This window comes from Ursus arctos, unplaced genomic scaffold, assembly GCF_023065955.2.
Source record: "Ursus arctos isolate Adak ecotype North America unplaced genomic scaffold, UrsArc2.0 scaffold_9, whole genome shotgun sequence".
NCBI lineage: Eukaryota > Metazoa > Chordata > Mammalia > Carnivora > Ursidae > Ursus > Ursus arctos.
Window position 1 is genome coordinate 69,151,907 of NW_026623111.1, and position 27,217 is coordinate 69,179,123.

A 27,217-nucleotide genomic window follows, 5' to 3' on the forward strand; every position below is an offset into this window, starting at 1 on the left:
CTTAGGAGTTTGCAAACGCTTCTGGATGATGAAGGCGATGACTTTGGAGAAGTATTTTATATCTATTTTAATGTGAGTAATGATAAGAACTAGATTACGGATCAGTTTTAATGTGACTAATCCTTTACATATTTATCTAGACACATTACTCTTTAATAAAAGGACAAACTTCTAAATTAGCGCGAAAGGGTATTTTTTCCTCTCTTTTTTTTTTTTTTTTTTTTTTTTTGAGCTGGGCATATGAGGTAGATTTTACTGTGTTAACAAAGAACGCCTAAACTTAGTGGCTTAAAACAAACACAATTCATTGACTTTCTGGACTGGGTCGACTTGGCTGGGCTGGATGGTTTACACTGGGCTCGCTCATATACCCAGTCATTGGCTGGTTTATAGCGTGGGCTGGAACAGTTTTTCTGTCCTAGGGGTCTCTTATGCTGCAGTGGGCTAGTTGAGGTGTCTTCATAGGATGGTCTCAGGATTACAAAGAGTGGGGAGAGATGGCAGGCCTCAGCACGTAAGCTGCTGCTTGAGCTTTCACTTTCGGCAGATCCCATTGGCCAGAGTACCTCACATGGTCACACCCAGATTCCAGGGCTGAAGAACGGGATTCCTCCTCCTGATTGGGGGTGGGGGTGGGGGGGCAGGCAGCTATTGCAAAGTCATACTGCAAAGGGCCTTGAATACCAGGCTGGGAAGAATTTGTGGCCATTTTTGCAAATCTACCATACTAGGTCTATACTGTATGAAGTGACTACTGAGATGTGCAGTTTGCCAAATTTTTTTCAGTATGATAAAATAAATCAAGTTTTGTAAAAATGCATTTTTCATTCTGCATGATAAGGTGATATTTTATCTGCACATTATTTGCTAGTTTTTATCACTAAAACGTGTACTTTTACAAAGTCTTGAGAAAAGAGGTATGCTTCAAAGTGTTTTTGTTGATAATAGGTTGTTTCAGATTATGTTGGAGATACTATCTGAATTTATTTGTGATTACAGGTGCATTGGGACAAAAATGATATCGACTTAATTCCTAATGGAAGTTGCATCATTGTTGACCAGACGAACAAGTAGGTACAGAGAAGTGAAATATTTGTTTTGTTTATATACTGTTTATTTCACTGGGCTCTAAAAATGTCTTACAGTTCTTACCAATTAATCATTTTTTTAAATAAGGCAGAGAGTTGGTGTATATTGTGTGTATGTGTGTGTCTCCTGGAGTTTATATTCGGGTCGAGAAGGAAATAGCTTTCTCAGAGAGGCCTTCCCTGATCTCCTGTCTAGGTTTATACCACCAACTTCCCTCTCTATCCCCTTACCCTGTTTTACCTTTTCTGTTTATATCACACATTACGTACCTTTAGGATTTATCTGCTTCTTTACTTCATCATGGTGCATCTGGTACCTAGAATAGTCTCCAGTGTGCCGGGTCTGTGGCAGGCACTTAGTATTTGTTAATATTATTACATGTTACTGTGGTGTCTTGAGTTCTCAGCCCCTTATAGGATGCCATTTTAAAGCCACAGTTTGGGATGAGAGAACATTCCATTGATAGTTGGTCAGAGTGGCAGAGAGACACCACCAAGTGAGGATTCTGGTGTAGGCCAGCTATTTTTCTTTCATCTTTTAATCTTTATTTTTTTAAAAAGAACTTTGTATTGAAGTCTGACATACAGAAAAGTACACAAATAAGTATACAGATCAAGAAATAGAACATTTCCAGCTCTAACTAGTATATTTTACGAATACTCCAATTTATCTATAATATTTCTGATAGACATAATGAAGTTCTCTGCCTCTTAATTACTTTTAGCCTGGGCGATTTCCCTGAATCGGCAAATGGCCCAAAGGGGAAAAACTGCAAGTAAAATTCCAGGCTCACTTTCCAGGGCTTCCCTTCTCTAAGCTCTTAGTAGGTCAGAGGCCTCTTGCATCTAACTCAGATTTGGAAGCCTGGAGCTAGAAGTGCTTTTGTAGATTATCTGGCTTTTTCTAGTTCTTCTCGCTGGGAGTATTTGGGGGAAGCTACCCCATCATAGCTCATAGTAGAGATCCCTTCTGTATTTGTGCTTAGCCACAGAGACTAATATTAATTATTGTCATACATTCAGACAGTATGGTAGACCATAAAGTAAAATAGGAAACCTTCCCCATCTCCCAAGCTTATTCCCCAGAACACTCTCAGCAGGTCAGGTTTTACTCTTCCAGACTTTCTCTGTTCTAATCTGTGTACTTTCTCTTAACTGTATGACCTTGAGGAATTACATTAACTTCACCAAGAAACTTCTGTTTCTTTACTAAAATGTCGTAAGAATCTGCCCTGGGAGTTGTATGAAGGCTAAATTAGATAATATATGCAAAATAGCCATACGCACATGGGAAGCACTGAGTTGTTAGGTGTTCTAGTTTTCATTTTATTTTTGGTCTTCTCCCACCTTCCCCACCCCGCTGCCAGTTTCCTTCAGGGTACTGCAGTAAGCTGAAATCATTTTTTGTTTCATTAAAGGAGAGACTATGTTTCTGAGTGTGTCAATTACATCTTCAACATCTCTGTGAAGGCACTTTATGAAGAATTCCAAAGAGGATTTTACAAAGTTTGTGACAAGGATATTATTGAATTTTTCCATCCGGAAGAACTAAAGGATGTGATTATTGGAAATACAGATTATGACTGGGAAACATTTGAGAAGGTATATCAAAAGGCCTGAAGTTTGAATTTGAATTTCTTTTTTTTTTTTTCTGAATATATTTTTTTGGGTATTTTTTTTCTCTAGAATGCACATTATGAAGAAGGATATGATAATTCGCATCCCACCATAGTGATGTTTTGGAAGGCTTTACACAAATTGACTTTGGAGGAAAAGAAAAAGTTCCTTGGTAGGTATTCTATCAGGAGTAGATCTAGAATCTTACGTCTTTTTTATGGGATAAGAAAACCTTGTTTGTCATAGGCACCATTTGCCACAAATCCCAGTGTAAGAGCCACTCCAGGTCCGTTTGGATGTTCCCTATGCCAGGCTGTGCAGACCTAACAAATGTTAATGTAGGTCTTTCCTGTGATTTCAGCCCTGCCTGTTGCTTTCAGATGTCCCCTCAGTTCTTCATCCAAGTTAGATGTTTAGTCTGCTTCCTGTATTTGTGACTCGGGCACTGTGGGATTAGCCATATTTTACAGTGTCATTGTCTCCAATCCTTCTTACTTCCCTTTCCACATTTTGATCTCAGTTTCATGCTTATTCTGTTGTTTACCTGCAACTTTGCGTAATGACTGTCTCTCTCATTTTCTTGCAAAATTTCCATACTTACTTTTGAGAAACACTTATCTTCTCCTTTTTGTGGATAACACGTACGTTGGAAGATACTCGGACTTCTCCAGAAGCCCAGCCTGACTTTCCAGTCTTAGCTTAACAGGAAATTATTTCAGCCAAACAGTTCCCTCATCTGTACATTCTTGAGCTCACCTTCTGCTCTCCCATCTCCAGGCTTTCTCTGAAGCTCCTTGTCCTGCCTCAAACCCTCACCCTCCTCCACGTTGCCACTCTAAACCTTCCCTTTCCTAAAGGTCCAGCTTAATTCTGAGCTCTCCGAAGTCTCCCCAGTCATCCCAGCCTGATTCTCTCTCCCTGCTGTGAACCCCACGCCGCATTTTCACTCGGAAGCACTTAAAATTCCGTGGCGCCTTATCTGGCTGTCATACACCCTTTTGTTTTTCCCTTGCTAGTTGTCTTTTTCTGCACAAAAATGTAATCTTTCCACCCAGACTGTAAGCTGCTTGAGGGACAATGTGTCAGTCCCTGATGCCGTCTGATGCACACTCTCCTCGGGGCCCTCAGTAAATGTTTTTGAATAAACACGTTTTTTCCTCTGTAAGTCTTGGTCTCTGGGGAGAAGATCACTCAATTTTATTCTTCTTTTTAGTGTTTCTTACAGGAACTGACAGAATTCAAGTAAAAGGTTTAAAGAACATGAAAATAACATTTTGCTGTCCTGAAAATGTGAATGAAAAAGATCCCATAAGAGCACAGACGTGTATTAGTGTCCTCTACCTTCCCAAATATTCTACAATGGAAAGGGTGGAGGAAGCACTTCAAGTAGCCATCAACAGCAGCAGAGGCTTTGGCTGACCCGGCCTCACGTGCTTTACCGCTCTTCGGAAATATTTTCAAAAATAAAATTAAGAACTCAAAAATTAATGTAAATGTCCTGCTGACTATTCATTGTGTTTACCTGCTCTTTTAGAATGTGGTTTTGCATGTGAGATGCTTTGATAATGATCTAGACGGGGCTGTTAAAAACAAGGTGACCCCAAAACAGTGCATTGAAGAGGGCCGAATTTTCTTTTTCTCTCATAAACGTCTTGGCTAAAGTGGTGCTTCTCCTACTCCCTCTGTTCTAATGAAAGTCACAAATGCCTTTCTTGTTGGAAATGTGCATGGAAACTGTCCATTTCTGTCTTAAATCTTCTGTATGGCATTTGAAACCGCCGACTCCTTTCTCCTCAGAACTGTCATGAACTGGTAGACCTGTGGCTTTCTTTTTCTTGGATTCGTTGCCATTTCCTTTGCTTGTGTTTCTTACACTCCCCTGACCTCCGGTGCTGGTGTTCTGTGTTCTCACTCTGCACACCGCCCCCCTCGTCAGCTCCATAGCTCCGCTCCTGCCCAATCTTCCCGCTGTGTGACCTACAGGAGCTGGTAGATTCCAGCCCCAGCCATTTTTCTATCTAGTCTGTCTCCCTGCATACCTTGGCTCCTTAATCTCGGCACGTCTAAGAAGAAAATGATGGCTTTTCCTGTATTTCACAGCTTAGGGTGGTTCCACCAGGACTTCCCTTCTTCCTCTTTACTCCACACATTCAGTCAATCAGGTCCTGACAATTCTTGTGTCTAGATGAACACTGCCCCACACAACTTTCTGTGAGACTGGAAACCACACCCCCCTCTCCGCATTGCACTGTTCAATAAGGTAGACTTACGCTATAAGGTTTGGTCTTTAAAGAATTGCGAAGAGAGAAAACTTAATTTTAATTGTCAGTGGTGGGAAAAACAGCCTGGAGTTGTGCTGCCCAGTATGTGGCTGTTTAATTAAAATTAAATAGGGGCGCCTGGGTGGCTCAGTAGGTTAAGCATCTGACTTCGGCTCAGGTCATGATCTCAGGGTCCTGGGATGGAGCCCCGAGTTGGACACCCCACTCAGCGGGGAGTCTGCCTCTCCCACTGCCCCTCCCCCTATGCATGATCTGTCTCTGAAATAAAATCGTAAAAATAAATAGAATTAAATAAAATGAAGATTCAGTTCTCAGTCACTACCCAAATTTCAAGGGCTCAATATCTACATGTGATTGGTGGCTACTGCGTAAGTGCAATAGGAGGGAGCACTTGGCACTGACAGGTCCCAAACCTACAAACCCCTATAGTTTTCCATGTGCTTTTTTTCTGGGAAGAGGATCCACAGTGTGATAAAGTGGCACAAATCAAAATGATTTGAAAATCAAGCAGTAAAGTCCTATTTCATTAACATAGTCATCAGATCCTTCTAGGCATGCCCCCTGTGCAGCCGCAGCCCGCACTCCCACCAGTGCCCCGCATACATAGTGTACTGCATTCTAGTCATCTGTAACTATCTCAATTTCCTGAACAGGCCGCAGTCTCTCCCGTGATTTCATTCATGCATTTTCTTCTGCCTGGAACCTTCTCGTCACCCCTATCCCCCCACCCTTCCTCAGCTCCTCTCTTTTCAGTTCTGCCTCCAACTCAGGGTTCTTCCTTCTTGTTTCTCAGGATTCACTTAATCTACTATGGCTGCCTAGTAGGTGCCACGCTAATAAATCTTTGTGGAATATGGCTTCCTAGCCCAGCATTTCACAAGTGCCATCTTTTCTGGGTACAGTCCTCATTCTGGTTCCTTCCAAGGGCTTAGGTGCCAGTGGTTTCTCATATGACTTAGCCACAAGTGCCACCTAGTGGCAAATGTGGAAGATAGCAATCACCTCCAAATGGAGCATTTCAGTAAGGGAAAAACTTGGAGAAGACAGGCCTTTCTCCCCACAGCTATAGTCAGTAGTGAGAATCTTACTATGGCTTTTGAGGGTGCTAGGTAATTTCATATTTCCTACCTCCCTTAAAACAACCACCAAGTCTGGAAGTAGGTATCATTTTCATCTTACAGATCTGGAGTCAAGTTCAGAGAGGCTTCCTTACCCTACTCTGCAGATTGGAAGAAAAGAGGGAGAGAGGTCATGGCAGGTCTATTTTTGTTCAGAGTGGGAAATTCTCACTTTGAAAGCTGAGGGAAGGATCTTATTCACAAGAGGGGTAAAGGTGATCCTTGTCCGTGATGCAGATGACACTAAGGAAGATAATCTTAAGAGGTTTTAAGGAGGCAAGAGATCCCGTCATTGTGAAGTCAGCTAATTTCTGAGGAGTGGGGAAGAGTCCCAGTTAGTGTAAGAATGAGATAGTATTTTTTTTCCTAAGATTTTATTTATTTATTTGACAGAGAGAGAGAGAGGAGTGCACACAAGCAGGGGGAGCAGCAGAGGGAGAGAGAGAAGCAGGCTCTCTGCTGAGCAGAGAGCCCAGTGCGGGGCTCCATCCCAGGACCCTGGGATCATGACCCGAGCCAAAGGCAGATGCTTAACTGACTGAGCCACCCAGGCGCCCCAATAAGATAGCATTTCTTGTGGTGGGCTTACAGCTGGAGGTGGTGGGGTCAATGCCATGGTGTATGTAGCATGAACTATGTTATGGGAAGCTAGTGAAGGAGAGTCCCCGTAATTAGACATTTAGATACTACTTGTTTATTGTTACATTTCATAACAGCTTTATTGATGTATTATTCACATAGGATACAATTCAGCCAAGTGAAGTGTACAACTGAATGGATTTAGTATATTTACAGAAGTGTGCAACCATTGCCACAATTTTAGAACACCCTGAACATTGGGCCCATTAGCTGTAACTCCACAATGTCCTCAGCCATATGCACTCACTAATCTACTTTGTTTCTATAGATTTGTCTATTGTGGACATTTCATGTAAATGAGATCAAACAATACACTATTTTTAAAAACCAGCTTCTTTCATTTAGCATGTTTTCAAAGTCCATCCATGTTGTAGCATGTATCAATACTCCATTCCATATTTATTGCTGAATAATTTTCATTATATTTATGCCACATTCTACATATCCATTCATCAGTTGACGGACGGTTGTGTTGTTTTCCACTTTTTGGCTATTATGAATGATGCTGCTATGAACATTGTGAAACTGCTGGGTTGTATGGTAACTCTGTGTTTAACATTTTGAGGGACTGCCAGCTGTTTTCCAAAGAAGCTGCATCATTTTATATTCTCACCAGCAGCGTAAGAGGGCCTGAGAAATACTTAAAATCTGCAGATCTGTTCTCTATTTTTATTTATTTATTTATTTATTTATTGCTACTGTATTTTTTTAATTGAATTATAATTGACTTAGCAGATCTTAAGAGTGCTAGTGAGGGGCACTAGTCAGGTGACTCAGTTAAGCATCTGACTCTTGATTTCGGCTCAGGTCATGATCTCAGGATCCTGGGATTGAGCCCCACGTCAGGCTCCACACTCATTGGGGAGTCTGCTCGAGGATTTCTCTCCCTGTCCTTCCCCCTGCTTGCGCATGTGCGCAAGTGCTCTCTCTCACTCTCTCTCAAATAAATCTTTAAAAAAAAAAGTGCTAGTGAAGTATAGAAACATTACATCTAGGTAGCTCTAATCCTTTTGTGCCATTATTGTCATGGGTATTATGTCTACATGTTACAAACTCAACAATACTTGGTTATAATTATTACTGTATATAATTTAATGCCTCTTCAAGGAACAGAGAAGAAAGGAGAACAAGGATGTATTTGTAGTATTAGTTACATTAACCTTGTTTACCTTTTCTGGTTCTTTTCATTAGTTCCTACGAATTCAAGTCACCATCTGGTGTCATTTCTTTACCCCAGGTCGGCTTCGCTCCCCTCTACTTCCTTTGTGCTGCTAATGGCAAATATGATAGAGACCCCAAAATACAATTTATACATATTGTTTTCTACAAATTGCTCTGCAAATCTGTTAAGCCGAGAGGGAATATGCATTTACACTGTCTTTTATAGTTGCATAATTACCTTTACTCTGCGGGTGGCCTGCACCTCCCGGGAAGATGCCATCACCTTCCGGTAGGAGTTGGGAGAAGAGAGCTCCCAGTCTTGGCGGCACGCTCCTGGAGTGGACCACTCCACCGAGAGCAGGAAGAAAGATGTGGGTGGTGGTTCAAAGGCCACACCCTGCAATGTGCAGCACTTACTGAGTTGTAGATTTTCTTGGCTGTTTCCTCATGTGGCGGTATGCCCTTGGGACAATTTCCAGGGACCCTGGTTGTTTTGTTCACCAGTTAGGGTTGTTTGACAAAGGGCTTTCACGTGTCAAGTTTGGCCTGCCCTCACAACTTTATGAGAGCAGCAGGGGAAGGATTTCTAACGCTATAGATGAAGCTCAGAGACCAGTAACTTGCCTAAAGTTATAAAGCTTGTCAGAACCATGCTTTCGGTCTTTCAGGAAGTACGTGCCCGCTCCGCGCTAAGCATCAAATTAAAAATGTTGAAGAGTTTACTGTCTAGACAGGAGACAGAAAACAGGCAATTATGGTACAAGTTCAAGTGCTAAAATAGAGATAAAATAGATGGTGCTTTAGGAAACAAGAAGAAAGGCATCAGGCTTGAGCAGGAATTTGAATCTGAGCATTTTGATTCCTAATTCTGTTTTTCTTATAAATAGAAAGGATGAGTTTTCTTGAAGTGGTTAAGAAGGCAGACGGAAGCCACAGTGGCAGACAGTTTCAGCTTTGGTTCGCTTATCTCTGTTGCCCTGGGTAAATCCCTTCAATCCCTCTGGGCTTGTTTCCCCATCTGTAAAATGGGGAATATTGCCCACCTGACCTCTTAGGTTAGAAAGATTATATGTAGTATGCTTAGAACTGGAGCTAGTGTACCGTTTGCAGTACACAAGTGATTGTCAAATAAATTCTATTTGTGAAAGGGTAGAGTTAATGCTGAACTCCCCCAGGGTGTGCTTATCAGTTTCCTCAAAAATGATAAAATGCTTAGCTTGCAGAAGTTGAAATTGACTTTTTAGCGTATAGTGCTTGTTTTATCAGCAAAATCATTTCATTTACACTGACCACAGTGAGATTCAGGGTAAATTAAAAAGAACAAGGGGCATCTGGCTGGCTCAGTTGGTGGAGCATGCGACTTCTGACCCCAGGGTTGTGAGTTTGAGGCCCATGTTGGGTGTATAGATTACTTAATAAACTAAAATCTTTAGGGGCAGCCTGGGTGGCTCATTTGGTTTAGCGTCCGACTCTTGGTTTTGGCTCAGGTCACGGTCTCGGGGTGGTGAGATGGAGCCCGATCCCGACATTGGATTCCATACTCAGCAGGTACTCTGCTTGAGATTCTCTCTCCCTCTGCCCTTCCCCTGCTCACTCACTCTCTCTCTAAAATAAATAAATAAATAAATAAAAAATATTTTTAAACAGCAATAACTCCCTTTCAGGAAATGATAGGAACTTCTATAATCATCCAGGTTATTTGTATGTTGCCATGTGATGATTTTTTTTATTTAAGTGTAGTTGGCACACAATGTTACATTGGTTTCAGCTGTACACAGTGATTGGGCAACTCTCTACATAGTGCTAAGCTCATCACAAGTGTAGCTACCATCTATCACTGTATAATGCTATTATGATACCATTGACCATTTCCCTATGGACCTTTTACTTCCATAACTTATTCCGTAACTGGAAGTCTGTACCTCTCACTCCCCTTCACCTTTTTGCCCGTTCCCCTACCCCTCCCCTCTGGCAACCATCAGTTTGTTCTCTGTATTTCCATCTATTTCTGCTTTTTGATTTTTAGATTCCACATGTAAGTGAAATCATATGGTATTTGTCTTTGTCTGACATATTTCACTTAGCATTAATACCCTCAAGTTCCACCCACATGTTGTCACAAATGGCAAGATCTCATTCTTTTTTACATATGAGTAATATTCCACTGTATATGTGATGCCAGACAGGCTGAGGCCCCAAGAAAGAGGGGCTTAGGGGGCGCCTGGGTGGCCCAGTCGTTGGGCGTCTGCCTTCGGCTCAGGGCGTGATCCTGGAGATCTGGGATCGAGCCCCATGTCGGGCTCTTCTGCTGGGAGCCTGCTTCTTCCTTTGCCTCTCCCCTGCTGTGTTCCCTCTCTCGCTGGCTGTCTCTCTCTGTCAAATGAATAAATAAAATCTTAAAAAAAAAAAAACAAAAAGAAAGAAAGAGGGGCTTAGGCCTCACACCATGGACCATGGGTTTTTTTGCCTTTGTGCAAGGAAGAATTCAAGAGCAAGCCATTTAGAGAAAGGGACAAAGATTAAGTATAGAAGAAAGGAGCTACTTCATAGACAAAGTTAACAGTCTTTCCCAGGAAAGGAAGAGGATCCCCCTTTGCCTCTAAGGGTTTTATAAAAAAAAAATTTATAAAAGATAAAAGATTCATTTGATAAAGCAGGGGGAGGGGCAGAGAGAAAGGGGGAGGGAGAGAAAGAATCCTTGAGCAGACTCCCTGCCAGTCGAGAAGCCCAAGGCAAGGCTTGATGCCAGGACCCTGAACTGAAATCAAGAGCTGGCCACTCAACTGACTGAGCCACCCAGGCACCCCTATAAGTTTTAATTAGCTAACCATGTAGGTAAGGGCTTACACCTTAACTTTGGGTTTCTCATTCACATTAGGCAATTAGTTTTTCCTTTGTTTTAGGATTGTGGGATTACCCACAGGGGACAATTTTCAGAATGTCCAGCCTATGTGGCTTTTACTGCCATTGAGAGTGGAGTCTTGTGGTCTTCCATGAGTTGGATCTTGTGACTCTTTTTATGACCTTTTAGGTTAAGGGTCAGACTAAAAGCAAAATGGCTTTATTTTGATCAACTTGTCTCCCAAGCCCTCTTCCCTCCAGCCTCATATATATGCCACATCTTCTTCATCCATTGAATTTGGATTGCTTCCATATCTTGGTATTGTAAATAATTTTGCAGTAAACATAGGGGTACATATATTTTTTAAATTAGTGTTTGTTTTCTTTGGGTAAATACCCAGTACTGGAATTACTGGATCATATAGTATTTCTATTTTTAATTTTTCAGGAACCTCTATACTGTCCCACAGTGGCTGCACTAATCTACATTCCCACCAATGGTGCACAAGGGTTCCTTTTCCTACACATCCTTACCAACCCTTATTTCTTGTCTATTCTAGCCATTCTGACAGGTGTAAGGTGATATCTTGTTGTGGTTTTGATTGTCATTCCCTGATGATTAGTGATGCTGAGCATCTTTTCATGTGTCTGTTGGCTACCTGTAGGCTTCTTTGGAAAAATGTCTATTCAGGTCCTGTTTTTTTTGATGTTGAGTACCATAGAGTGATTTTTAAAACATGATTTGTACTACAGAATACACTGAACCAGTGCAGTACTGACCAGGTCTCTTAAGGCAGGAAAATAAACTAAAATGTGATTCAAAACATAGCTCTAAGCTCAATAGGACACAAAAGCTCTTTACAAGTCTTCAACACTACGTCTATCCCCAAAGATGCATATTTTCCTGGAATAGTATTCTATGTGGGGTATTAAGTGCCTATCTAAACACTGTCTACACTTTAAAGTTAGAATATTTTCACATTTCCCCTCTTTTGGAACCACACTTTTGTGACCAAACAAAACAAAACAAAACACAACTTTCTTTTTTTAATGGAAAGGTGTCATCTTATTTTATTATTACTAATGTAAGCATTTGGTGTCAAAGAAACAAAGGTAATTTTACAAACTCAGAATGTATGCAAGTACACAAAATTTCCATTTTATTGTAGTTTTCTAGCACACTAGCTCAGATACATTTCTCTACAACTACTCCAGCATAACTCCTCTGGAATTATTTCAGTCATCCTTAACATGTGACTCTGCCAAATACTTTGAATCTAAAATAAACATATAAAATTTTAATTATTAATTTTTAGATGAATGGGGTAAGAAAGTCATCAGGTGATGGTTGGGACTGTTAATTTCCAACAAGAAACTCTGTTGAAGTGTTTCTTCTGATATAGTAGTTATAAATTAGAATTTTCAAAAAACAAGGGCAGAACAAAAAATACAATAAAAGAAACTTCTGCAGCTTAAGCCTCCCATAGTCCTAAACCTCTGAGAGAAGCAAGGCAAAGCACCTTTCCTGCAACTTAAGTGGGTTTCCAGTATTTTCATATCGTTGAGCTTTCAGAGATAGACACTCACGACGTATCATTAAATATCATCTTGGCTCTGGTTGTATTAATTATGCCGGAAGAGTTTGATACCCATCCAGGTCCAAAGGTGGAAGAACACATAAACTGGTATGGTAATGGGCAGGAGCAGACTGTAAAAGCACAGGCTGGTTGTGCTAGTGCAGCCCTGTGGGAAGTTTTCTTCCACAGAGGCTGAGTAGAACAGTCCTGCTAGAGAGACCAACGGAATAAGGACAGTCAACGTAGGAAGAGACAGAAACATTGTTCTCCCCCACTAATTACCTGCCACTCTGGCTTTTAAAAAGGTAAGTGGTATTAAGAAAATTTAGTTGTGTGTTGCTGTTTGTAATTATGATCTAGTGCTGCTCCATTTCTTCTTGCTTCTTATTTTGATGTGTCATCCTAGCTGCCTGCGGTATCATATTAGGAATCCCATCAATAATTGGATAGGCTATTCCCAGCTCTTCATTAATCAATTCATTTGTCGATGCTTCATATCTGAGGGGGGAAAAGGAAAACAAAATGAATTGTGGAAAACAAAATGCTTGGAAGAGCTCGGTGCTCAATAAACACCACCATTTATCCAATTCTTGACAGAGTGTTAATTCCAAAAAAGCAGAATTAAACTGCTTCTAATTCTAAAAGCAGTATTACTCAATTGAAACATTTCTCTTAGAAAACAACTCTGTTACCATTTTAGTCAGTTTCTCCCATATTTTCTTTTTCACTTTATTCTCAAGCTATACCCTAATATGTATTTTTTAAAGCCAGTCGGAAAAAATCTCCCCTTTTCATCCAAATATTTCTTCCTTACTCTGGGCAACCTCAAAACCATCCCAGTTAATTCACTACTGAAACAGCCACTGGAGAAAAATTCAACTTCCCCACTTTAAAATGCATGTTTAATAGAACATAACTGAACCATTAGAAGAAAACTACTGAAAAATCAAGATATACAAATTAAAAGTCTGAGGAAGACGAGACAGCAGAAATGAAGAAACTTTAGAAAACAACAGGTCTGCAGTGAGCTAGTTACACAGTTAACTAAAAGGTACACCAAATGGTGGGTGTAAGAAAACGAAGTGACTGTATTCACTATGGCAAATAATTTAGTTAAGAGAAATGCAAAATTATTGAAAATAAAAAATGACTAGCAATCTACCACCCAAAAATAACCACTGATAACATTTTGGTGTTTAGTATATTCAATTTGCAATACTAGTGTTGTCAACGTTCAATTTTAGTAGCCTGGAACTGTAGAGATTTTTTTTTTTTTAAGTTTAAATTCAATTAACATAAAATGTATTACTAGTTTCTGAGGTAGTTTAGTGATTCATCAGTTGCATATAACACCCAGCGCTCATTACATCACGTGCTCTCAATGCCCATCACCCAGTTACCCCATCCCTCCCCTCCAGCAACCTTCAAGTTAGTTTCTAATGATTAAGAGTCTCTTATGGTTTGTCTCCCTCTCTGATTTCCTCTTATTTTTCCCTCCCAGAGCTGTTTTTCCTAAGGACTCTGGGTTCAAGGAAGCCTTTACAAAACCCAACTAGTCCAGAACTAAGAGCCAAGGGGGCAGTACACATTGCGTAAACGTTTAAGATCGTCAGGCATCAGCTGTACATTTTCACAAGAATAGTTATTTTTCATCATCTTCGCTTAAAAATCTGAATGCCTTGGACCAGTCCCGACTCCCAACAGTTCATAAACCTGGATCAGAACCACTTAGGGTCCTTTTAAGAAAACATGTTGCTCTGGTCCCGCCCCCAGACCGGCCGACTGCGGCCTGGGGTGGTGTCCCGGAATCGGCATTAAAAAAGTCTCCCGGCGATTCGATTGCGTAGCCAGTGGTGAACCGGGAAACGCTCGGACCCATCCCTGCGGCCGGGCGGTCGGCTTTGGGAGGCCTGGGGCTCCCCTCCGGCCTCCTCCCGCCCTTCCCGCCGCAGTGGGAGGTGCGTGGTAGCTGGCCGGCCCGGAGCCAGAAAATGGCAGCGGAAAATACCCGCACTGACCTGAAGGGCCCCCCCAGTGGCTCGTGGGCGGCCGCGCGGTCCACCCGCCCCCTCCCCGCCCCGGGAGGGCGCGAACGCCGCATCGCAGCCGGCGAATCTCACCTGAGCGGCTTCTTGGAGAGCGGGCACACCAGGAACTCGAGCAGCGCCGGGTCGAAGGCGCGGGCCGGGTCCCCGGTCCTCTCGCTCTTGTCCGCGGACCGCCGTGACCCCGCCGCGTGCAGGCACCTCCGGGCGACCGCGAACGGCGGTACGTGTGGACCCCGCAGCGCTGAGGCGAGCCAGCCGCACGCTCCGCTCAGCATGGTCCGGCAGGCCCCAACCGCACCGCACAGAGCCCTCGGCCCGCCCGGACCGCTTCAGCCGATCCCCGCGCAGCCAGCGCCACCGCTTGCCAGACCCCGCCCGCGGTGCTGCGGAAACGCAGTCCCCGGGCCTCCGGGCCAGCAGGAGCCAGCGCTTTGGTTCCGAGGGCGCTCCTGACCCACTGCTTTTCACGAGGCACCGCTCGGTAGTTATGGGCGCGGCCTGCAGCCGGAGGGCTCTAGAGACTGTTCACCGCGTTTACAGATTACAAACAAAACCAATGCTTAAATTGGGGTATTTTGAGTTTTCACCAGGGCTTATCGCAGGGATTCCAGGAAGCCAGTGGCCGGACCTCAAAGACACAGTGTTAAACTTGCACCTACGTGGTTATCTCCAAAAGGAGGTTTCAAACACATTGTCGTATTGGGTATGTTAAAAGCATTGATTTGTCTTACGTAAATCTTTACCATAGCTCCGGTAACCTTGTTTGTCCCCCCCCCCCGACCCCGCCCTTTCTTATTAAAACTTTGGAACCTGAAAAGAATGCCATAGGCCTCTTAACGTCCAATATGTCCAGATTCTTAGCCTGTGGGACTTACTGTGAATTCAATTGCATAATAAGGCACAACCAGTTTATAAATGACCTGCAGACGGCAAGGTCTCTAAATAACTGTGTGACCAGGCAGATGTCCATTAGTTGAATGGGAAATCCATTTAATGGATTTTTCGCCCCAGGTTTGCCTCTGGCGCTCTAAGGAAGTGATCACAGGTCTGATCTCTTTGTTACAGTGTGTGTGGTAGATTTGGGCTCTGGGGCCTGGCAGCTTGGCTTCCGGGCCATGGTTTACTAGCTTTGTGACTCCAGCAAATGACTTCACCCTCAGTTTCCTACCTGTATAATAAGATAAAAGCACTCACCTCATGAAATCTCCTCCTTGTGGGGATTACGATGGGATCATGCCTGCAAAGGACATTTAGAAAAGTGCTTGGGACAAATTAATGCTCAATTCGTGTTCTCTATTGTTATTTTTATTTCGTCTGTTCTTTCCAGTACAGCATGCTAGAAGATTCTTTGTTAGTCATCAGTTTTTTCCCCTTTGTTTTGCTGAATATGGACTTGAATCTTTTTTGTTTCATTGGACTTTATCATTTTACACTTTGAGCTCTTGGGAGATAGGGGTGGGAGTGAGGGACACAGCGATACAGATACAAGATTATATTTGCAGATTTCCACTCAGTAATGTGAAAATGAGAATTTTTTTTTTTAAGATTTTATTTATTTATTTATTTGACAGAGAGAGAGGCAGCGAGAGAGGGAACACAAGCAGGGGGAGTGGGAGAAGGAGAAGCAGGCTTCCCGCTGAGCAGGGAGCCGGATGTGGGGCTCGATTCCAGAACGCCGGGATCATGACCTGAGCTGAAGGCAGACGCTTAACGACTGAGCCGCCCAGGAGCCCCTCAATTGAAAAATTTTTATAGTTTACTCTGTTTTTAAAAATCCCCTCCATTATTTGATGCTCTTTGTTCCCTAATGCTCAGAAGACTTTAGCATCAGGCAGCTTTCAGGGATGTAGCCTCAGGAGGGACTATTGTAAAGTTCCTGTGTTTACTTTCACATTATTTCCTATGAAGGCAGTAGCAGGAATTAGTTTTTCAGTTGTAGCTAGTTGATACTTTGGGCCCTACAGAAGGAGTGGACTATAAGAAAGATATATCTTAACTATGTTTCGGGGAGCTATGGGGAAGCAGAGCTTGACTTCTGCCAGCACTGAGTGGACCCAGGCCAGGCTGGGTAGGCCTTGGCTTGGCCCTTGTGGGATAGAGGCAGACACCTATGCTTGAGCCCAGGTTCATTAGCCTTAGTTTGGCTTGCCTGGCTGACCGATCCCTATCACCTGGGTTTTCTAACCAGTTATAAATAAATTAGTTCCAGTTTGCCTCCACCTAGAAGGTTCCAAGCAGGTCAGTTTACTTTCATTTATGTTAGTATTTGGGGTAATGGAGAGTAATAGCAAAGCATTGAAAACATCTTCAAATTTATAAAACCAAAAATCAACAACCAATAGTTGGAAACATCTGAGTGTGTGATATATTAGTCCAAACCATGTAAATATTAAGTTACAAAGTGTCCTTAAGTAGCCCTTAGTGATTAAGGAATAGAACTCATTTCTGCATGCGGTGTACTAAGCTAAATGTAGATGACAATATAGAATTGTAAAGTCATTAGTCCCTTTTTTGCTATTGGCATGACTACGATCTTTCCCATCGCAGAGCCCTGTGCACGTTGTAATAATGTGATGGGCCTTGGGCTCAGGTACTACTGTATAGCTGTGTGACCTTGGGGAGGTTACTTAAACTCTCTGCCCCGATCTTGTCATCTGTGAGATAGTATAATAATAGTCCCTGCTTTACTAGAGTTGTTGGGAGGATTAAGTAAAATAATACAAGTGAAGCAGTTAGCACAGGGGCTGGCCCAGATGGCACACCGAAAAATGCTAGCAGCTGCAAAATGACTTACTGTGGTGAAGTTGCTGAAAATTCTGGTTAAAAAGTGAATGCATAGTGTATCACTGGGCACCTTCATTTTAACAGACATGGAATTTTTATGGTTTCCAATGTGGATAATACTGACACAATGCTCTTTAGCTATCGTACACATGAAATGAGTTAGAAATCCCGGGGGCAGATTAGAGGCTAGAATATATATTTTAATGAAGTCTCATAAATTTGGGAATCTCTGATTCAGAGAAAGAAGTTAAAATCAATTTTCCACTAGATGGCATCATCCAGTATTGAACTAATATTTATTCCTGCTTATACTTTTCTTTTTTTTCTTTTTTATTTTTTTAAAGATTTTATTTATTTATTCAACAGAGATAGAGACAGCCAGCGAGAGAGGGAACACAAGCAGGGGGAGTGGGAGAGGAAGAAGCAGGCTCATAGTGGAAGAGCCTGATGTGGGGCTCGATCCCATAACTCCAGGATCACGCCCTGAGCCGAAGGCAGACGCTTAACCGCCGTGCCACCCAGGCGCCCCCCTGCTTATACTTTTCTTTCTGTGATTACAAAGATTTGCTTTTATTTTGCCAGTGGTTGCCTTTATTTGATGACATCTATTTTAGGAACAAAAAACACAAAAATTTTATTAATAAATTACAATTATAATGAGTTCATTGAAATAAAGGATCTAATAGGTAAATGGACAAAAAATATGAAGTTCACAAAGAAGAAAATGCAGTTGATTAATAAACACACAAAATATCAATAGTGAAGCAATGCAAGTTTCAACATCAAAGAAGTTTCCATTTTTTATCTATAAAAATAAAAAAATAAAAAAATATATATATGTGTTTATTATGAGGAATCAGCTCATATGGTTATGGAGGCTGAGAAGTCCCACAATTCACCATCCCATTGGTGTTCTGTGGGATGGGACAAACGTGTGATGACGTGTATCCACCATTATGGTATCATACAGAATCATTTCACTAGGAATGCCCTGTGCTTACTTGCTTGTCCCTTCCTCTCCCCCAACCCTTGGAAACCACAGAAATTTTTACCATTGCCATGGTTTTGCCTTTTCCTGAATGTCATATAGTTGGAATCATACAGTACGTAGTAGCCTTTTCAGATTGGCTTCTTTAACTTAACAATATGCATTTAAGGTTTTGCTATAGCTCATTTGATAGCTCATTTCTTTTTACTGTTGAATAATATTTTATTTTCTGGATACACCATAGTTTATTTATCCATTTACCTATTGAATGACATCTGGGTTGCTTCCAAGTTTTGGCAACTATGAAAAAAGCTGCTATAAACATTCATATGCAGGTTTTTATGTGGACATACGTTTTTAACTCATTTGGGTAAATACCAAGGAATGAGATTGCAGATCATATGGTAAGAGTTTATTTAGTTTTATAAGAAACTGCCCAACTGTCTTCCAAAGTGACCGTACTATTTAGTATTTCCAGCAGCAATGAACAATTCCTGTTGTTCTACATCCTCGCCAACACTTGGTGTTGTCCGCCTTTTGGACTTTCACCATTCTAGTAGGTGTGCTGTAGTTATCTCCTTATTTTAACTTGCAAGTCCCTAATGGTGTAGGAAGCTGAGCATCTTTTTGTATGTTTATTTGCTATCTGTGTATTATCTTTGGTGAGGTGTCTATTCAAACCTTTTGCACATTTTAAAAATTGGATTGTTCGTTTTCTTACTGTTGAGCTTTAAGGATTCTTTGAACATTTTGAATAACTGTCCTTTATCAGATGTGTCTTTTGAAATATTTTTCCCAGTCTGTGGCTTGTCTTTTCATTCTCTTTCGATGTGTTTATTATACCAGAGTAAATCAAACTTCAGGATGCTGAGACAGATATCAATCTGAAATATTTTTTCACTGAGGATGTTTTATTTTTACTCAAGATAATCTTAACTAACCAGTGTCTATTTCCTCCACACATTCTTGAAACTTCTGATTGCATGGTTTCTCCCCTTTGCTGCTGAACTCTTTCAAAAATAGGAGCATGGATTTTTGACGCCATGTAACCCTAATTTATGAGAGGCAAGCAAAAAAGAGGTGCACCCACGGTCAAGCATTGTGGTCCTAATTGAGCCACTATTTCTCTCCCTGGGGTGACTGAAAGATAATCGACAGTGATAACATTCATTTACAGCTTGACCTTTCTCATTTGGCACATTGAAAGTCAAGTCTCCTCCAATCTCATACAGCGATATTACAAAGTAGAAAGAATGCAAATATTTCTCATGTCATAATGTAAGATATAAAAATGGTAGAACATTCCATTCTCTGTTTCATTCCCTTGGTATAACTAACACAAACCGTCTTGTGGGAATGGAGTGACCTACTTCTATGTATCTTGCTTTGTATGTGATAGTTTAACAAGTTAGATATTCATAGACACAGACAAATGGCCAAGAACTCCCAACCCCACTTCCATTGGATTATGCAAAGTTTCTTGGCACAATGGCTTATAAGGGCCTCAGAAAACTAACTTATGCCTCTCCAGCATCTTCTCTCACTCTGGCCACTTCCCATCTTGTCTTCAGCCATTCTGAATTATTTGCTGTCCTAATACTCTAGGTTGTTTTATAGCCCCATGTCCTTTGCTCGTGCCATGACACCTGCCCCAAATGCCCTTTTCTCCATTTGTCTATCTAAAGCACTTACTCATTTATAAGACCCAGTTTTAACAGTACCTCTCTTATGAAGATTTGAAGATTTTTCTAACTCCTTCCTTTTCCCTGTACCCTGAGTATTAGCCAATTCATTCACCATGTACAACGGTATACCCCCCACAAACGACACCTATAACTACTTCACTGCAATTATTCATTTATATGTCTGTCTCCCCTACCAATCTGTAAGATCCTTTAGGTCACATACCATGTATGTTTTATTTCTTATTCCTGCATCTAGCACAGTGACTGGCACATAGTAGGTTTTTTAAAAAGATTTTATTTATTTACTTGAGAGAGAGAGAGAGCACAAGCAGGAGTAGCAGCAGAGGGAGAGGGAGAACCAGACTCCCCACTGAGCAGGGAACCTCATGTGGGGCTCGATCCCAGGACCCCAAGATCATGACCTGAGCCAAAGACAGACGCTTAACCGACTGAGCCACCCAGGCCCCCATAGTATGTTTTTAAAAAATGCCTATAGAATGAATATAAAAGGTCAGTACCAAATGTTCAGTTGTTCCTCTTGTCAGCAGAAAAATATTGCTACGCAGTTATACAACGTGCCAGGAACATACCAGTGAAAAGAATAGCTCAACAAACGTTCTTTTTCAAATTAGAGAAATTTCAACATAAACTCTTTTCCAGCCTGGTTATAATTTTGAGCAACATAAGTTAGGGTGGAGGGGTGCTCAGTCGGTTTATCATTTCGGCTCAGGTCATGATCCTGGAGTCTGAGGATGGAGTCTGCGTTGGGCTCCCTGCTCAGTGGGGAGTCTGCCTCTCCCTCTGCCCTTCCCCCACTCATTCTCTCTCTCTTTCTCTCCCCCCTCCCCCTGCCTCCCTCCCTCAAATAAATAAATAAATAAAATCTTGAAAAAAAAAAGTTAGGGTGGAGGTACTAGAAGGAGTACTATATTAGATCTGTCTTCTAAATTTTTTTTTGTTTGAGGTTACGTATTTTAAAAATTTACATACAAGTTACGAAGATAAAGAATTCTTACATACTCTCGTTGAGATTTCCTAAGTTAACAACTCTACAGCTAGTTTTTAAAAAGTTGTTTGAGAGTAACTTGCAGACATGAGGCTTAACCATTTCAAAACAAAACAGAAAGCGTTTTCATTACCATGGTACAGTGATGTAAATCAGGAAGTTAATATTGATACATTGTTATTATAAAATCTACAGATTAAAATTTTACCAGTTGTCCCATTAATGTACTTTTATAGCAAAAGGAAAAAAATATTTCTGGTCCAGGATCCAATCCACGATCAAACATTGTATTTAGTTCCTGTGTCTTATTTGTCTCTTTTAACATGAAATAGTTAAAAAAAAAAAGTGGTTTTTTTTTGTTTGTTTGTCTTTCGTGATCTTGACATGTTGAAGCATACAGGCCAGTTACTTCTCAGCAAATCCATTCCTTGGTTTGGGTTGTATGACATTTCCTCATGATTAGATTCAGGTTACACATTTTTGCCAGGAATACCAAAGATTGACGCTGTGTCCTTTCCAGTTCCTCATACTAAGAAGCATTACTCCTGATGCTAATTCTGCATGTTTTACTAGGGTGGTGCCTGCAAGTTGTCTCTGCTGTAGATTGCTGTTTTTCTCTATGTAATTAAGCATTATATGGAAATTACTTAAGTATCTTATGGAAATAAGGTTATATTTAAGGCTAAACAAAACATCAAGTTTCCTAAGCCACCTGATAGGAAATTGTTTAGCTATGTTATTTGACCTTCCTAGAGATTACATATAAAAATTAGAAGACTGGGGGCACCTGGGTGACTCAGTTGATTGAGTGACCGATTCTCAATTTTGGCTCAGGTGGTGGTCTCAGGATCGAACCCTGCCTTGGGCTCTGCCTTCAGTGTCTCAGAGTCGGCTGGAGACTCTCTCTCTCCCTCTACCTTGGTCCCTTCCTTTGCTCACTTGCTCTCTCTCCCTCCTTCTCGAAAATAAAAATAAGTACATTCTTTTTAAAAGATTAGAAGACTGCTTAAAGTGCAAATCTTCTGATATTTTGGAGGGTGTAACCTCAAAATTATTTACAAAAACAAGGTGTGGCTTTGTATTCCATCGAACTGAATTTTAAAGCCTTAAGCAAATGGAAGTTTTGCATTCAGCAGTTCCTGGGGGAATTACACATGAATAGAAATAGCAGCAGAACTCTTATTTCTATGATGTCTATGCATTTGGCTCTTCCAAAACCCTCTGACAGGAAGATAATGTCCTATGTTATTAGTCATACCTTATAATCAAAAGAACAGGCTTATGTTGGTGTTGATGAATTCTGAGTTCTGGTCTGTTTGTTCACCCACATATTCTTAAAAAGAGAACTATGCTGAAATTGTACAGGTGACTGGATGCATGTTTACTTGTTTGCTGGTGTTATATATCTAGCACAATAAATAGAATGTCTCAAACTATTCTTTCAAATGCATCTATGTCACTGTAAAGGAATCATGGAGTTCTTTTAAATCCCTAATTAGTTAATTTTTTTTTTTGCTTTACTGAGTTATGATTTTTACAAATAAAAATTGAATATATTTAAGGTATCTAATGTGATGTTTTGATACATATACATTGTGAAATAATTACTACTATCAAGCTAATTAAAGTATCCATCACCTCATATTTTTTTGTGTGTATAGTGAAAATATTTAAGATGTACTCTCTTACCAAATTTCAAGTATACAATATTATTAACTACAGTCACCAGGCTATATATTAGATCTATAAAACTTATTCATCTTGTATAACTGAAACTTTGTACCCTTTGACCAACATCTCTGTTTCCCCCACCCCTGAGCCCTGGCAACCACCACTCTACTCTCTGTTTCCATCAGTGAGATGGTTTTAGATTCCACATATAAGTGAGATCATGCTGTATTTGGTTTTCTGTGTCTAGCTTATTCACTTAGCTTAATGTCCTTCAGGTTCATTCATGTCACAAATGATGGGATTTCCTTATTTTTTAAAGGCCAAATAATATTTCATTATATATATATATATAGATATAGATATATATATATATATATATATATAGATAGATAGATAGATAGATAGATATCTCACATTCTCTTTATTCATTCACCTGTTGATGAACGCTTAGATTGACTCCATATCTTGGCTGTTGTGAATTATGCTGCAATGAACATGGGAATGCTGATATCTTCTTGAGATTCTGATTTTATTCCCTTTGGATACATACCTAGAAGTGGGATTCTGGATCCTATGGTAATTCTAGTTTTATTTTTTTGAGGAACTTCCATACTGTTTTCCAAAATGGTTGTACCAATTTACATTCCCACTGAAAGTTTATGAGGGTTCCCTTTTTTGCACATCCTCACCAATGCTTCTTCTCTTTTAGCCATAATAACCATTTCAACGTATGTGAAGTTGTAAACCTGGTTTTGATTTCCATTTCCCTGATAATTAGTGATGTTGAACATTTTTTAAAAAATGCTTATTAGCCATTTGTATGCCTTCTTTTGAGTACTGTCTATTCAAGTCCTTTGCCCATTTTAAAATGGGGTTCTTTATTTTCTTGCTTTTGAGTTGTTTGAGTTCCTTTTTATTTTGGGTACTAACCCCTTACCAGATGCATAGTTTGCAAGTATTTTCTCTCATTTCATAGGTTTTTTTTCGCTTGTTGATTGTTTTCTTTGCTGTGAGAAAGCTTTTTAGTTTGATGAAAACTCTTTGTGTATTTTTGTTTTTGTTGCCAATGCCTTTGGGGTCATATTCAAAGAATCATTGTCCAGACTAAGTCAAGAAATATTTTCCCTGTTTTCTTCTAGTAGTTTTATACTTTCAGGTAAACATTTAAGTCTTTAATCCATCTTGAGTCAGTTTTTGTAGATGTTGTGAGATAGGGTCCAATTTCATTCTTCTGCATGTGGATAACCAGTTTTCCCAACACCATTTATTGAAGAGGCTACCTTTCCTCTTTGAGTGTTCTTGAGATCTTTATGGAAGATCAATTGACCATAAATGTGGTTTATTAAATAAATTATATTTATTCTGGGCTCTCTATTCTGTTTCATTGGCCTATATGTCTGTTTTTATGCTGGTACCATACTGTATTGATTACTCTAGCTTTGTAATATAGTTTGAATATCACATATCAGGATGTGATACCTTCAGGTTTGTTCTTGTCGCTCAAGAATACTTAGGCTACTTACATCGAAAACCGGGGATGTACTGTATGGTGACTAACATAATATAATAAAAAATCATTATAAAAAAAAAAAAGAATACTTAGGCTACTTGAGGTCTTTTGTCCCATATGAATTTTAGGATTTTTTTTTTTTATTTGTGAAAAATAGCCCTGGAATTTTAATAGGAATTGCATTGAATCTGTAGATCTCTTTGAATAGTAATGGATATTTAACAATATTAATTCTTCCAGTCTATGAACATGGGATGTCTTTCCATTTATTTCTGTCTTCTTTGATTTCTTTCACCAGTGTCTCATAGTTTTCAGTGTACTGATCTTTCATCTTTTTGGTTAAATTTATTCCCAAGTATTTAATTTTTTGGATGCTATTGTAAATGGGATTGTTTTCTTAATTTCTTTTTTGAATAGGTTGTTATTAGTGCATTAAAATGCAATTGATTTTTATATATTGATTTTGTATCCTGCAACTTTACTACATCTGTTTGTTTATCTGTGCTGATAGTTTTTTGCTGGAGTCTTTAGGGTTTTCTATACATAAGGTCATGTCATTGACAGAGACCATTTCACTTCTTCCTTTCAGATTTGAATGCCTTTTATTTATTTTTCTTACCTAACTGCTCTGGCTAGGACTTCCACTACCATGTTGAATAGAAGTGGTGAGAGTGGACATCCTTGTCTTGTTTCTCATCTTAGAGGAAAAGATTTCAGCTTTTCACCATTGAGTATGATGTTAGCTGTGGGTTTTTCATATATGGCCTTTGTTATGTTGAGGTATATTCCCTCTAAACCTATTTTGTTTAGGGTTTTTATTGAATGGATGTTGTACTTTGTCAAATGCTTTTCTTGCATCTATTGAAATAATCATATGATTTTTATCCTTCATTCTGTTAATATCATGTCTCACATTTATTGCTTTGCGTATGTTGAATCATCCTTGTATCCAAGGGATAAATCGCACTTGATCATGGTGTATGATCATCTTAATGTGCTCTTGAATTCGGTTTGGTAGTATTTTGTTAAAGATTTTTGCATCTATCTTCGTCAGGGATATTGGCCTATAATTTTCCTTTTTGTAGTGTTCTTGTCTGGCTTTGATCTTAGGGTAATGGTGGCCTTATTACATGAATTTTGAAGTGTTCTCTTCAGTTTTTTCGAAGAGTTTGAGAAGGATTGGCATTAAATTTCTCTAAATACTTGTAGAATTCACCAGTGAAGCCATTAGGTTCTGTACTTTTTATTGGGGGGGGTGTTGATTACTGATTAAATCTCTTTACTCATTAGTAGTCTATTCATATTTTTAAAATTTTCTTTATGATTTAATGTTGGTAGGCAGCATTTCTAGGAATTTATCTTTTTCTTGTAGATTATCTAATTTGTTGTCATATAATTGTTCATAGTAGTCTCTTATGATCTTTTGTATTTCTGTGGTATTAATTGTAATGGCTCTTCTTTCATTTACAGTTTTATTTATATGTCTTCTCTCTTTTTTTATTAGTTAATCTAGCTAAAGCTTTGTCAATTTTGTTTATCTTTTCAAAAACTAACTCCTAGTTTCATTGATCTTTTTTTAAAAAGATTTTTATTATTTATTTATTTGAGAGAGCGCTCAAGTGAGCGAGCATGAGGAGGAACAGAGAGAAAGGGAGAAGCAGACTCTGGGCTGAACACGGAGCCCGATGCAGGGATCAATCCCCACCACCCTGGGGTCACGACCTGAGTCAAAACCAAGAGCCAGTGGCCAACTGACTGAGCCACCCAAGTGCCCCTCACTGATCTTTTCTATTGTGTCCCTATTTCATTATTTCTGCTTTGATCTTTATTACTTTCTTCCTTCTCTTAACTTTGGGCTTAGTTTGTACTTTTTCTAGTTCCTTGAGATGTAAAGTTAGGTTGTTTATTTGAGATTTTTATTTTTTAAATTTATTTTATTTTTTATTATTTGTACTTTTTTTAAAGTAGGCTCCATGCTTTGGCATGGAGCCCAGCGTGGGGCTTGAACTCAAGACCCTGAGATTGAGACCTGAGCTGAGATCAAGAGTCAGACACTTAACTGACTGAGCCACCCAGAGCCCTTCTTTTTTTTAGATGTAGGCGTTTAGCACTATAAATGTCCCCTTTAGACATACTTTTGTGGCAGACTGTAAGTTTTGGTATGTTTTGTGCTTGTTTTTGTTTGTCTCAAGATACTTTTGATTACCCTTTTGATTTCTTCTTTGACCCATTGGTTATTCAGGAGTGTGTTGTTTAATTTCTACATATTTATGAATTTACAATTTTCCTTTTGTTACAGACTTCTAGTTTAATACTGTTGTGTTCAGAAAAGATACCTCATATGGTATTTTTTGATACTTAAATTTGTTAAGATTTGTATCATAACCTAATATTTGGTCAGTTTTGGATAGTGATCTATGTATGTTTGAAAAGAATGTGCATTCTGCTACTGTTAGATGGAATGTTCCGCATATAGCTGTTAGGTCCTTTTGTTCTATAGTGTTGTTCAAGTTTGCTGTTTCCTTATTAATCATCTGTCTTGATGATCTATCCACTGATGAAAATGGGATACTGAAGTCCCCTACTATTACTATTTCTTCCTTCAATTCTGGTTATATTTGCTTTATATATATTGGTGCTCCAATGTTAGATGCATCCCCTTGATGAATTGACCCCTTTATTATTTTATGATGACCTTTGTCTCTTGTGACAGTTTTTGACGATTTTGTTTGATAGCCATCTTCCTCCATCTCTTCACATGGTCTTCCCTGTGTGTGTACCTATTTCCTAATTTCTGCTTCTTATAATAACCTCAGTCATATTGGATCAGGGCCCACCTATATGACCTCATGTTACTTTGGTTACCTCTTTAAAGGCTCCCTCTCCAAATACATAGTCATTTTCCAAGGTCCTAGGGGCTAGGATCTCAACATATTAATTTGGAGGGACACAATTCAAGCCCTAACACTGCTCTTCCTCTCTTCCAGTTCCACTGGCTTGGTACAAAAACTTCAACTCTATAGGATTTAAAAGAAGGTGATCAAACATCTTAAAGTCCCTTAATAGACTTTATAATACATATTTAAATATGTTTAATTTTTAAAAGGAAGCCATTTGCAGAATTCTCAATTATGAGGGAATTATGTATGAGAAACATTCATTTTTAAAGTAATGATGGCTCCAAGGAAAATATCTGTTTTCT

General features: G+C 39.8%; 3 protein-coding genes across 3 annotated transcripts in view; 1 reads left to right on the top strand and 2 right to left on the bottom strand.

The window, feature by feature from the left end:
* Positions 1–4,193, top strand: part of HERC5 (HECT and RLD domain containing E3 ubiquitin protein ligase 5) — a 41,260-nt gene extending 37,067 nt beyond the window's left edge. Inside the window, exons 19-23 of the mRNA XM_026509745.4 lie at positions 6–72; positions 1,000–1,070; positions 2,507–2,690; positions 2,775–2,877; positions 3,919–4,193. Coding sequence (XP_026365530.3) covers positions 6–72; positions 1,000–1,070; positions 2,507–2,690; positions 2,775–2,877; positions 3,919–4,124 — 631 coding nt within the window. The 3' untranslated portion in view covers positions 4,125–4,193. The remainder of the gene's footprint in view (positions 1–5; positions 73–999; positions 1,071–2,506; positions 2,691–2,774; positions 2,878–3,918) is intronic.
* Positions 4,194–11,784: 7,591 nt separating this feature from the next.
* Positions 11,785–14,767, bottom strand: PYURF (PIGY upstream open reading frame). The gene is made up of 2 exons (XM_026509743.4): positions 14,444–14,767; positions 11,785–12,821 (listed from the first exon to the last, which is right to left on the bottom strand). Exons 1-2 carry the CDS (start codon positions 14,644–14,646, stop codon positions 12,680–12,682), a joined length of 345 nt encoding a protein of 114 aa, XP_026365528.1. The 5' UTR covers positions 14,647–14,767; the 3' UTR covers positions 11,785–12,679.
* Positions 12,370–12,585, bottom strand: PIGY (phosphatidylinositol glycan anchor biosynthesis class Y). Its single transcript, XM_026509744.3, has one exon. The coding sequence runs from the start codon at positions 12,583–12,585 to the stop codon at positions 12,370–12,372; it is 216 nt and encodes a 71-aa protein (XP_026365529.1).
* Positions 14,768–27,217: the final 12,450 nt, after the last annotated feature.